The 13,248-nt window shown below is 38.5% G+C and overlaps 1 protein-coding gene and 1 long non-coding RNA gene across 2 annotated transcripts; both read left to right on the top strand.

The window, feature by feature from the left end:
* Window positions 1-3,449: 3,449 nt before the first annotated feature.
* On the top strand, window positions 3,450-12,527 carry TAF13 (TATA-box binding protein associated factor 13). Its single transcript, XM_040471203.1, has 4 exons — window positions 3,450-3,547; window positions 4,405-4,483; window positions 8,793-8,890; window positions 11,162-12,527. The coding sequence occupies exons 1-4, from the start codon at window positions 3,521-3,523 to the stop codon at window positions 11,330-11,332; spliced, it is 375 nt and encodes a 124-aa protein (XP_040327137.1). The 5' UTR covers window positions 3,450-3,520; the 3' UTR covers window positions 11,333-12,527.
* On the top strand, window positions 5,695-7,009 carry LOC121027620 (uncharacterized). The gene is made up of 2 exons (XR_005788827.1): window positions 5,695-5,753; window positions 5,999-7,009. It is a non-coding gene; the product is annotated as an uncharacterized LOC121027620 (long non-coding RNA).
* Window positions 12,528-13,248: the final 721 nt, after the last annotated feature.

Here is a 13,248-nt window from a genome sequence, read left to right as displayed (position 1 = left end):
ATTTCCAGGCCTGTCTATAGGACATCTCTAGACTCTTAGACCGAGTTCATTTTATTCTCCCCACCCCACCCCCAGTTGCTTTCCCATTTTACTTTCCAACTTATATTAATAACACATTCCATCTATCTGTATGTAAACTTCTCCACAGCTCTCAGATTCATTCAGACACAAAGTCGTGCAAATTCTACCTTTGAAAGTTCCTTCTTTGTAATTCAGGTTTTAATCATCTCTTATCCTAGGTCTCCCTGCTAAAGTGATCTTTTTAAAAAAGATAAGGTCATATGCCTCTTCTGCCTAAAGACCTCCCAGGAGCTCTGCAGTGTGAAGTTTAGTCTCTGAAGAGAACATTCCAGGCCTTTCACACTCTAACTCCAGCTTCATTCCAGCCTCATTTCCTGCATCCCCACCTAACAAACTTGACTCTGGTAATCCACCCAAAACATCTTATGGAAGCACACCAGGACTTTTCACTTTCTGTGCTTTATTTCTGATCTGCTCATAACTGCATGTTCTTCCCTATATATTCTGGATCTCAGGTTTTGAAGGCTGAATTATTGATGCTCTGCAGTTGATGACATAGTATTGAAATTGGCCCTTCCAAAGTCCTTCACTTGCTGTTTATCTGTGCATTGCCCCACAACCTTTCAATGTATTTAATGTCTATGCTTTTTCATTTGTTCCTATTTTTTTGTGTGTATGTATATTTAATTTACATAAATGGTATTGTTATAGATCTCATTGTGTTTCTTTTTAAACTTAGTGCTGTGTTTCTAAGCTCCGTCCATGTTGTTAGTCTATTGCTTCTGATTGCTGCATAGTACTTCTTGGTCTGCATCTGGCACATTTTATCTGTCTGCTGACACTATGAATGTTTTATACTCGAACCCAGAGTTTCATCACTACCTAACACAGAAGTTCTCAACCCTATCAGACTCAATAATCTTTCTTAAATAACAAAAGTATTATAATGTCTCCTTTATTATTCTGCAATGACATTCACAGATAATATAACCTACTGTGGTGGGCAGCCTCTCAGAGAGCCCCCAGTGATGTCTGCCTTCTAATATACTCATCCTTATGTAATCCCCTCTCTTTGTGTATGGGCTGCAATTATTGATTTCTAGTAAACAGAATAGGACAGAAGTGATGGGATGTCACTTCCAAGGTTAGGTTACAAAACAACAACAACAACAACAACAACAACAACAACAACAACAACAACTGTGGCTTCTGTGTCTTGGATGTTCCTGGTTCTCTCCCTCACCTGTGCTAATTGAAGCCAGCTGCCATGTTGTAAGCTGCTGTGTGGAGAGGACCATGTGGCAGGAAACTGAGGGAGGCCTCTGGCAATAGCCAATGAAGAACTAGGCCCTTAGTCTAACAACCTAAAGGAACTGAATCCTGCTGACAACCGTGAGAGTGATTTTGGAAGTGCATCTTTCCCCATCAATACTTCAGATGAGACTGCAGCCCCAGCCAACACCCTGACTGCAATATAAGGGACCTTGAGCCAACTAAACTGCACCCAGATTCCTGAACCACAGAAACTGTGTGATAGATGTTTGCCTTAAGCCACTAAGTTTGGAGAGAATTTGTTACACAGCAATAAATAACAAATGTATTTAACTACCCAATAATTTAAAAATAATATATAATGCCCTAATGTAATATAAAGGTAAAATACAGACAGTGAATTATAATACGTGTTTCAATATGTGAATGCTCAGGCATGACTACAGCAGGGGGTATAATGGTTTCAGATGCTTGGACCTATATGTAGAATCACAATGAATGTGGGAGCTACAAAAGCATTATCACCCAGTGAGTATGGGCTACCCAAATTATTACAAGTGATTTGGCCTTTGGTGACGTTATTTCCTGAAATGGTTCACAGCTCTTGGTAAGTTTCAAACAAAACAAAGTATACACCTCTCCACTTCTATGGTACTTGCTATTTTGGGAAAAACTCTGGTTCATTCCTCCCTGTGTATCTTTCCTCTTTACTTTCACACAGGACACTTCACTTCTGACACTTCTGGTCACTAAATGTGGGTTTTTTTCCCACAGCAAACAATTCTGTGACACTGTTGGGTGTCCTACAATTTAATTCAATTTAATTCAAGTCTAATTTAATTCAATTAGATCCCACGAGTTAAGGGTGCAGTTCCACCAGACTGCTTCCCACTTTAGATGCCAGTTACAAGTAGTAGGTGCCAGAGTCCCCACCTTCTGTCCAACTTGGCTATAAATCAGAGGTTCCCATGACTTCCTCCCCCTTGGATTTATTTGCTAGAACACCTCACAGAACTAATGGAAACATTTACTTAGATGAACAGCCTATGATGAGAGCGAGGTCTGGAAGGGTCCTAAGTGAAGAGCTTCTCTGTCCTTGTGGAGTTGGGGGTGTGTCATTCTCTTCATAGGTGGGTATGTTCCCCAACCTGGAAGCTCTCCAAAACCCCTACTATTGGGATTTTTATGCCTCATGTAGGCATGATCAATTATTAACTACATTTCCAGCTTCCCTCCCCCGTCTGGAGAATGGGAGCTGGGGCTGAAAACCCCAACCTTCTAATCATGGCTTGGTCTTTCTGGTGACCAGCCCCCATCTAGGATCCCATCCTAAATTGCCTCATAAGAACAAAAGATGCTCCTATGCTCTTATCACCAAGGAAATTGCAAGGGTTTTAGGAGTTCTGTGCCAGAAACTGGCAGCAGAGACCCATAAATATTTTTTTTTATTATCTCATAGTTTCATTCCTAGAAAATTAAATGTAAGTTAAAAGCATAGGACATGCTTTGTGTCTATATTTTAACAAAGGTTCTAGGTTCAGATAGTTAGATTTTTCACTTGCATGAATGTTTAGCAGGACATTCAGAAACATTGTGAAACAACTTTTCCTTGTGTGGTATCGTGTCTTGCATTGCATAACATTTTATATCCCTACCTTTAGCCTTCTAACGCCCGTGTTTTTCCCAATTACTGTTCTGATCAAAAAACTCCACACAAATATTGAATCCTCAGTCTAAAGGGTAGTATCACCCCCTTAAAAACTAGTAGCGAAGAAAAACACACCCGACAACCGGTATAGTGCTTGGCAATTAATAATAGTGTAACTGAAAGTTGTTAAAATCGTTTAAGTACACTCTTCGGGCAGCCCAAGGACTGCTAGGACCCCCAACGATGCATAACTACACAGCCCCAAATCAGGAAGAGGTGATTCGATATGTAGAAGCAAATTCAGGGTCACAAGGAGATACACGCCCCCTTTACTTTGCGAATGTTTAATTAATCTGTGATCTTGAACACAGAGCCTAGAGCTCATCCCTCTCTCCCTAAACTCGGCTTGGGTCCCCTGTTAGCTTGTCTCCGCGCATTTTCCACCCCAGCTGGCCGGCCGGGACTAGGCTCCGTCTCGCCTCGCCCCGCCCCTCCCTGCGCGTCACCGGAAGTGAGGCCGCGGATATAGTAAAACCCGCTGGGAGCGAGGCGGCTGAGTCCTGTAAGCTGGCTGGTGGCATGGCAGACGAGGAGGAAGATCCTACCGTGAGTGACCACCACTGTTACAACCCAGTCCTTTCTTCACTCCCTGGGGTGCAGAAGTGGAACTCGAGTTCAGAGTCACTCGAGGTTTTCCTTCGCGAATTCACTGGAGAGAGTTCGGGGACTTCACGCCGTGCTAGCCCTTCCCTCCCGATTCATCTCTTAGTGTGTGGGGCAGGACGTGAAGAGTGGGAAGGTGGCCCCTTGCCCTTTGCTTTTGGTCTCTATTTGTCAGACACTCTTTGAATCGCCTGGAGAATCATCATAGGACGAAGCTAATTATTTTTAGCTCTCATTATGAACCAACACTTCAGCTAGTAACAAAACTATATACTTACTGTAAAGTAGTGGGAATAATGGACCGAAAGTCAGGGAATTTGTGTTTCAAAATCTCTATTATCTATGAGCAAGTTACTTAACTTTGAGCCTTGGTTTTCGTGTCGTAAAATGGGGTTAAGGCTTACTTGAAGAAAGTTCCTGGCACTGTATAAGCAATGCTTAATAAAAAATAAAGATAGTTTTACTTACTTCGATTCACTCTTAACAGTAAAACTGTGTAGTAATAGGCTAACCAGTTGGTTTAAAAAAAAAAAAAAGTACGGTCATTGAAACGCTTCCAGCAGAGGCAGTAAAATTATTTGTTAGGGACACTGTAGGAGAGCCATTCCTGCATTGAGTGGGAAGTTGGACTGGATAGTCTTTAAGGCTCCTGAAATGCTAAGGTTTCATGATTTTTTTGCTGCATGTCTTAGGCTTTCTGGCATGATAATTAGTGTTGAAAGTGGAAAAAAATTAATGTTAATTGCTTAAAAATCAAATGCAGTGCTTGACATTTCTGTATATACATTTTTAACTTACAGTTTGAGGAAGAAAGTGAAGAAATTGGAGGAGGTGCAGAAGGTGGACAGGGTAAAAGGAAGAGACTTTTTTCTAAAGAATGTAAGTAATATTTGACAATGATTTAATTATAGATGATAAAAACTTTTGGACATGTTTGTTCAAAGTAGATTAATGTTCTGAATGTGTTTCCCTGTAGGGACAATATTCTCAGACTTGCCTGTAAGATTGTTTAACTTGTGAATCATGGATAGTAATGATCCTGACCCCAATTTATATGTTTGTATGTGGGTAGGTGGGTTTTGTGTGTACACATTTTGAAAAATTTTTATTTTAGAGACAGAAAGAACGCACATGCTGGGGAGAACACACATGCTGGGGGGGGGGAGAGAGAGAGAGAGAGAGAGAGAAACTCAAGCATGCTTCACGCTCAGTGTGGAGCCCAACTTGGGGCTCAATCCCATGACCCTGGGACTGACTACAACCTGAGCTGAAATCAAGAGTCAGTCACTCAACCAACTGAGCCACCTAGGTTCCCCCACATTTTTTTTTAATACACAGTTTTTTAAAATGAGGAAATGTGATCAGTGTTTCAACTCAGGGACTAAGAACATACCTCCATTACTTTTTATGTCCTTTACTATTGCAGCAGTAGGAGCAGGGACTCCTTTGACTGTAAGTCAAAAATTATAATGGATCTTGGAACAGGTGCTGAGGGTAGGAATTAAGTTGGGGCTGTGGACTAAGGCATTGGAAAATACAGAAAAATGGTGAACAGTGTAAGGCATTACAGTGGCTTGGAAATTATAATGTATTGATTGGTTCTCTAGTGTATTCCCTCAATAGACAGGTTTGACCCTTTTTGGCAAGTAAGTGGAAGAGCTGCTGTGTCTAGTGATGGTCAAAGCCAGCCCATGAAAGGCACTGTGAGAATGCACTCTCCAACCTGTGTCCTTTACATATAGTTATGGCTGAGTATTAACAAATGAATATATGGTTTATTTATGCTGGGTCAGGCTCAGTCATTTCCAAATGCTCTTGAAACTGCAGGCACGGGGCGCCTGGGTGGCACAGTCGGTTGAGCGTCCGACTTCAGCCAGGTCACGATCTCGCGGTCCGTGAGTTCGAGCCCCGCGTCGGGCTCTGGGCTGATGGCTCAGGGCCTGGAGCCTGTTTCTGATTCTGTGTCTCCCTCTCTCTCTGCCCCTTGCCCGTTCATGCTCTGTCTCTCTCTGTCCCAAAAATAAATAAACGTTGAAAAAAAAAAAATTAAAAAAAAAAAAAAAGAAACTGCAGGCGGTATGTCTTTTTATTTTTATATTTTTAATGACTCAAATCCTCCATATCTCAATTTCTCACCTAAAGCTGACCAGTGTTTGTTTTTTTTTTTTAATTTTTTTTCAACGTTTTTTATTTATTTTTGGGACAGAGAGAGACAGAGCATGAACGGGGGAGGGGCAGAGAGAGAGGGAGACACAGAATCGGAAACAGGCTCCAGGCTCTGAGTCATCAGCCCAGAGCCCGACGCGGGGCTCGAACTCACGGACCGCGAGATCGTGACCTGGCTGAAGTCAGACGCTTAACCGACTGTGCCACCCAGGCGCCCCGGCTGACCAGTGTTTAATCCATCTCTGATACTGTTTACTCCATTTGTATGTGTTTTTGCTTCTTAATCAGCATAAGAAGGGGATTCCCACAGTAGAGCATCTCAGTGTGATGTTTGCATAGTCAATTGTTAGCAGAAACCTTTGTTCTACTTGAATTGCTTTATTTTTGTGATGATAAGAATTTGGAATCTTCACAGCCTTCTGGTCTTACCTGAATCTTGATATGTTACTGGCCAAGATCTGTTCTCCTAAATCTTCTTCTTAAAAAATTTTTTGCTACTATAACACAAAGTTTCAAAGCATTCGCTGGTATTTGTATCTTTACAAACCTTTTAACCAAGTGCAGTTTACATACATACTGGTGAATTATGCCCATCAAAATGTTCATGACAAAGTATCTTACTCAAAATATTTAAGGAAAAATAGTAAGCTTACAATGGAGAATCCTGGCAGACAAGTAATGTCTAAAATGTTAGCTAAATGATCAAAGTCAACATCACCAGTAATATATATTAACATCACGTGATGCATTAAGATTGCACATCAAGGGCGCCTGGGTGGCTCAGTCAGTTAAGAGAGCACATCACCTCTATGGTATCCTTTCTACTAATGGGTACCCACAGCCTAATAATGGAAGAACACCAGACAAACCCAAATTGGGGAACACTACACGATAACTAACCAGGAGTCTTCTACAGTGTCAAGGTCATAAAAGACTAGAAAAGTCTGAGGAACTGTCACTGATCAGTGAAAAGTAAAGAGGCATGGTAATTAAATAACGTGGGATCTTGAAATGGAAAAAGGATATCAGTTGAAAAACTGGTACAATCTGAGTAAGTTCTATATTTGTACCAATGTTAATTTCTTAGTTTTGATAAATGTCTTTGGTTATATAAGATGTTAAAATAAGGGGAAGGTGGATGTAGGGTATTTGGGAACTCTACTATTTTTTGCAACTCTTCTGTAAGTCTGAAATATCTCAAAAAAAAAAAAAAAAGCAAAGTTGTCAGAATCTAAAGGAGAAAAAAAAATACTTGTTTTCTACTCCCTGTATCTGGACATAAAGGCTCTTACCAGTTTAAACTCTAGGGATACCTCTGTCCCAGGCTAACTTCCAAGTCGCCCCTTTCTTTTCTTCCCTAGGCTTGATCTATTCTAGTCTCTTTTCAGTTCTACCAGCTTTTGCTTCTCCTAAATAGAAATTATTCTTAATGTACTCATTTCTTCATTATTTTTTTTAACTTTTTAAAATATTTAATTTTGAGAGAGAGAGAGAGAGAGAGAGAGAGAGAGAGAGACAGAGACAGACAGAGCAGGAGTGGGGGAGGGGCAGTGAGAAAGGGAGATACAGAATCCTAAGCAGGCTCCAGACTCTGAACTGACAGCACAGAGCCCAATGCGAGACTCAAACCCATGAACTGCAAGATCATGATCTGAGCTGAAGTTGGCCACTTAACCAACTGAGCTACCCAGGTGCCCCTCATGTCTTCCGTTAGAAATGTCCTAGGAGTTCCTTTTTTTTCTTTACTGTACTTAAAATAAATTGTATTAGTCTTAAATGAACAACTTAATGAATTTTACTTATTTACATATGACCACCACTCAGATCCATATACAAAACATTTCCAACCTGTGACCTTTTTTTTTTTTTTTTAACATTTATATACCCCTTTCTGAACTGTTAAGAACAGATTGTTCTTTCAAGAAAAATGCGCACACAAATAGTGTATACAATTTTTGCATTTAATTTCAGAAGGCCTCAAGGATTTCTTAGAGCCTATCCATGGACTAACTGGGAGTTTATAGACTATAGGATGAGAATCCACATGGATTCCATCTGCCTTAAACTACCAAGAAGTGTAATACTGTTAAGAGGAGGAATATTGACTCTGGAGCAAGATCGGTTGCATTCAAACTGAGGTTCCATCTCTTACGTCTGTGTGGAAAATCACTTAGCTTGGGTAAATCACTTAGCTCAGTGCCTCCATTTTCTCATCTATATGGAATAGGTATAATAATAGTATCTACTTCAAAGGATTGTTGTGAGGTTTAAATGAGTTATGTATGTGAAAGGCTTAAAACTATATCCCTGGTACATAGTAAGGTCTATGTAAGTTTTAGCTGTTAGCACCCATTTTTATTACTCTGTATTAGACTTTTCTTCTCTTTTGCATTTTCTATGGTTCTTTCGGTTGAAGCCTGAAAGGACTTTATTAGCAGTGCATTGATCTAGGAAATGAAATGTCAAGATTCCACATAGTTCGCTTTCTCCTTTTGATTACCGTGTTCTTCCTATAAGAAGCAATTAGAGCACTTTCTTTCATGTCCTTTTTCCTATGTTAGTATCAGAAAGGATTTTGCCTTCTCTTTTCCAATGCCCCCCGGGCCGCCCCCCCCGGCCCCCCCCCCCCCCCCCCATACACACACAGAATACTCCCAGTAAGAGCTGAGCCATTGCTACTCATCCTGTCCCTGGCATGGAGTTTCCTAGTTACAGGTATTCTGGGGTTGTTGGTGAATAGATAATAGAGATTAGGGAAAGAATATTGATATCAGGGTTCAGTGGCTGGGAGGGAACAGGAGTTCCTAGTAGGGAAGGACAGGTAGGAACAGTTGTAGGAACAGTTGGTTATGAGATTGTGGTTAAAAGTCTTTTACACCAAAATCCATACTTGCAGACAACAAATATATAATATATGTTTATACAAGTATCTTGTCTTATTTGGTCCATTTCTAATTTGAAAAAGGTATTGGTAAAATTGTTAAATTTGTTCAAGTAAACAAAAATGATTGTTCTTTTGCAGTGCGATGTATGATGTATGGGTTTGGGGATGACCAGAATCCTTATACTGAGTCAGTGGATATTCTTGAAGACCTTGTCATAGAGTTCATCACTGAAATGGTAAGATTTTTTTTTTGTAATTTGTCTTAGTTAATTGAGTAATAGATTTGAAACTCCTTATTTTTTTTTTTAAGATTTTATTTTTGAGAGGGGGAGGGGAGCACACACACACACATGGGGCAGGGGCAGAAGGAGAGGGAGGGAGCATCTCAAGCAGGCTCCATGCCTCATCGTGGAGCCAAACATGGGGCTCTGTCTTAGGACGGGGAGATCATGACCTGGCTCAGTCGGTTAAGCATCTGACTCTTGGTTTCCTCTCAGGTCATGATTTCATGGTTTGGGAGTTCACACTTGAGCCTGCTAGGCATTCTCTCTCTCTCTCCCTCCCATTCTCTTTGCCACTCCCCTCGTCACGCTCTTGAGTACTGTCTCTAAATAAATAAATAAATAAATAAATAAATAAATAAATAAAGTTAAAAAAAATATTTAAGATATATATATATGATATATACATACAAACACACACTCATGTATATGTGCACACACAATATTCTACCTTCTCCTGAATTTTATTTATGAGGACATAATTATAAGATTCTAGAATAAAATTTACAAATATTAACCATAATCCCATTATCTAATGTAAGATCTCCCCTTCCAGTATTTTTTTAAAAATGTATACAGGGGCGCCTGGGTGGCGCAGTCGGTTAAGCGTCCGACTTCAACCAGGTCACGATCTCACGGTCCGTGAGTTCGAGCCCCGCGTCCGGCTCTGGGCTGATGGCTCAGAGCCTGGAGCCTGTTTCCGATTCTGTGTCTCCCTCTCTCTCTGCCCCTTGCCCGTTCATGCTCTGTCTCTCTCTGTCCCAAAAATAAATAAACGTTGAAAAAAAAAAATTAAAAAAAAAATGTATACAGTGCTTAAAAAAAAAAATTAAATTAAAAAAAGGGGCGCCTGGGTGGCTCAGTCGGTTAGGTGTCCAACTTCAGCTCAGGTCATGATCTCACAGTTCACAAGTTCAAGCCCTGCTTCGGGCTCTGTGCTGACAGCTCAGAGCTTGGAGCCTGCTTGGGATTCTGTGTCTCCCTCTCTCTCTGTGTTCATCCCCTGTTCGTACTTTGTCTCTCTCTCTCTCCCAAAGGTAAATAAACATTAAAAAAAAAATGTGTACAGTGCTTACATATAGTGGTAATCATAGTAAACATTTCTTTTACTCAGAGTTTTATAATATATATTTTCTACATTCTAATCACAATTATTTTAGTAGTTAGATGAAATTCATTTAAATTGTTTTCTAATATATTTAACCATTTCTCTCTTGCATAAGTTAGTAGATTATTTTGATCTAAATAGATATGATCGTATTCATGAAATTTCCTCCCATCTCCTCCTTGGATATATTCACAGGGATAGGAATACTGAGTTTGGTTGTGTTCTTGTGAGTTTTTACCCTGTGTTATGGATTATTTCCTTAGTATAGAATAATAGAAGTAAAATTCCTGTCAGAGAGTATGCATTAAATTTTTTTCCATTTATAAAAAGAATATTTGTTAAATTTAAGAATTATAAAAAAGTACAGGAGAGAAAATAGAAATCTGTAATCCTGCCATCTAGACAACTAATGCTCAGATTTTGGTGAATACTTTTTTGGTTTTTTGCACATATTTTTAAACTTTATTAAATTGAAATCATATAGTGTATTTAGTCTTAGAGCCTTCTTTTTCACTTACGTAAGTAGAACACTTTCCCCATGTCATTGCATAATCTATAAATATTTTTAATGGCTTCATAATATCAATTGGTTGGATGTACCCAAATTTGTTTATTTAATGCCTTATTAAACACTTAATTTCCCCTTTTTTAGTCCTTAGAAATAATATTATGATGAACCTTTGTTTTTGCACAGGATGAATATATGATAGGAGATGAGATTTATTTGAATTTAAGGGGAAAACTCACCACTGTTTGTTTATTTTTACTCACCGCTATTTATTCGTTACTAGACAAAGCTTAAACGAAATATGCAGTTACAATGAAATTATAGAATTATTTTATACAAATGAAGACAAAGACTAGGTATACCAAAAAACAAAAAAAAAGAAACAATAAATTTGGTAGTTTTAATGTCATTAGTATTAAAAAATGTCTATAAAACATTAAGCATCACTATAACACAGTAGCAAGTGGACAAAGGACATGAATATAAACACAATTAACAAATGAATAGCTATAAATAGAAGAGAAAGTCTTCAAACTCACCAGTATTAAGTAAATGCAAATAAAAAGTAAAATATTAGATTTTTTAAAATTAATTTATTTCTTTGTAATAGACTCACAAGGCAATGTCAATTGGAAGACAAGGTCGGGTACAAGTTGAAGATATCGTCTTCTTGATTCGAAAGGACCCAAGGAAGTTTGCTAGGGTTAAAGACTTGCTTACTATGAATGAAGAATTGAAACGAGCTAGAAAAGCATTTGATGAGGCAAACTATGGATCTTGACACCTTTTGTACTTTCTGAAGCTTCATTATCTTCTGGGGAAAGCATATATAATAACTGTATATTTTCCACTGTAAGGTCTCTATATCTAGCCATGAAGGTGAAGGATGGAGGAACACAAAGTTTTCCATTTTTTTTTTCATGTCTTCAATTTTAGAGTGATATTTGAGCCTTGAATTGTCTGCCATTATACTACTATACTTGAATTACTTACTGGGTTTTAATGACCACATGTGAGTTGAAGTACCTTGCAAACCATGCAGTTCCTTCTGACTTTTGACTGTCTAAATGATGAAGTAGTATTTATGTATTAGGTATTTGTGCCATTAGGTGTAGGCTATACTGTAGCTGTTTAATATATGAAATCTAAAGGGCACCTTCGACTATGATAGCTAAGACGTGTTTCATGTCTTCTAAAGTTTTTAGACTATAGTAGTCTAAGAGATTATTAAAAGATAGTGAGCTGGTTTGCTTTTTTTTAGGGAGAAGATACAAAAAAAATACAGTCTTTTGTAGGAGTGTTTATAGTAGTCTAGGAGGTTATTAAAAGATAGTGAACTGGTTTGTGTTTTTTTAGGGAGAAGATACAAGAAAATACAGTCTTTTGTAGGAATGTTTATCTGTCTTGAGATATTTGTTGTTTAATATTCTTTTCTTTAGATAACAAGAATGTTGGCTTTTTTTTAACTAAAAGTTTCATGTGAATTCTTCCGTATTGGAAGGCTTTTTTGATTTAAAACCTTTTGAGCTTATAATATACTAGTTGTCAAGTTTTAAGAGAACTCATTTTCCCAGGTTAGATTAAAGCGTCTAAAAATAAATGTTTTCAGTAACAGGAAGGTATTGCTTAAAAAGCTGATGGCAGGATAAGCATTTAGGATAGTGTTTTATTAACATACTTGTTAGTACTTGTTCATTGTGGAAATGTGTACTTGACTAAAACCATGTATGGTTGTGGAAACCACTTTTGTAGTTCAGGATATACAAGTTTTGTGTGCGTTCAGCTTATTGTATTAAATTATTGCACTTAGTTTAAAATAAGGATTAAAACTGCATTTAATGGGATCACTGAATATTACTCTGTGAAACAATGTTTTGTGTGCTGCTTGTAACATTATCTATAAATCAATATGTAAGAGAATTTTGCTTTCTTAACCTGTTGATACAAGGAATAAAGTCAAAAGTTAAAAGGATGAACACATGAATTTGACTATGTGATTTATCAGCTTTTCCTCTCCATTACTAGTAATGTAATTCTGGCTGCTTAATCTCAGTAAAGACTTTTTCTATATTGATAGAATTTTTCTGATTTGATGAGATTCAAGATAGCTGGGCAGAGCGTTTTGTTACTTAAAAAAAGTAAAAACCAATTGAAAGCTACTCCAGTCTAAGCTGAAATCAAGAATGGGAATGGAATAATAAAATGTCAATATATTACTATTTTTGCTAATCAGGGTCAACTTCACCCTGAAAGAACTGGTAGTAACTGGCACTAGGAGAGCTATACTGGTACCTGTCTGAGCTAGGGCTGCCGTAACAAAATATCATAGACTGGGCAGCTTAAACAACAGAAGTTTACCTTCTCATGTTTCTGGATGCTGGAAGTCCAAGATCAGGGTGCCAGCATGATTGGGGTCTCGTGAGGACTTTTCCTGGGTTGCAGATAGCTCCTTCTTGCTGTGTCTTCACTTTTCCTGAGAGAGCTGTCTTGTTTCTTTTCTTATAAGGGTACCAGTTCTGTCAGCTCAGAGGTCCACCCTTATGGCTTCATTAACTTTAACCACCTCTTTATTATTTTTTAAAATATTTATTTGTTTTTGAGAGCACAAGCAAGGGAGGGGCAGAGAGGATCTGAAGCGGGCTCTGTGCTGACGGGCTGACAGCAGTGAGCCTGATGTGGGGCTCGAAGTCACGAACC

This window comes from Herpailurus yagouaroundi, unplaced genomic scaffold (genome assembly GCF_014898765.1).
Source record: "Herpailurus yagouaroundi ecotype Mexico unplaced genomic scaffold, PumYag 77, whole genome shotgun sequence".
Lineage (NCBI taxonomy): Eukaryota > Metazoa > Chordata > Mammalia > Carnivora > Felidae > Herpailurus > Herpailurus yagouaroundi.
The sequence above is the reverse complement of the archived record's forward strand: the minus strand, read 5'-3'. Positions and strand labels throughout refer to the sequence as shown.

Coding starts and splice junctions, on each gene's coding strand:
- TAF13 (XM_040471203.1), top strand. CDS start 3,521: ATGGCAGACGAGGAGGAAGATCCTACC. Junction 3,548..4,404: donor ACGAGGAGGAAGATCCTACC/GTGAGTGACCAC, acceptor TTTAACTTACAG/TTTGAGGAAGAAAGTGAAGA. Junction 8,891..11,161: donor TAGAGTTCATCACTGAAATG/GTAAGATTTTTT, acceptor TCTTTGTAATAG/ACTCACAAGGCAATGTCAAT.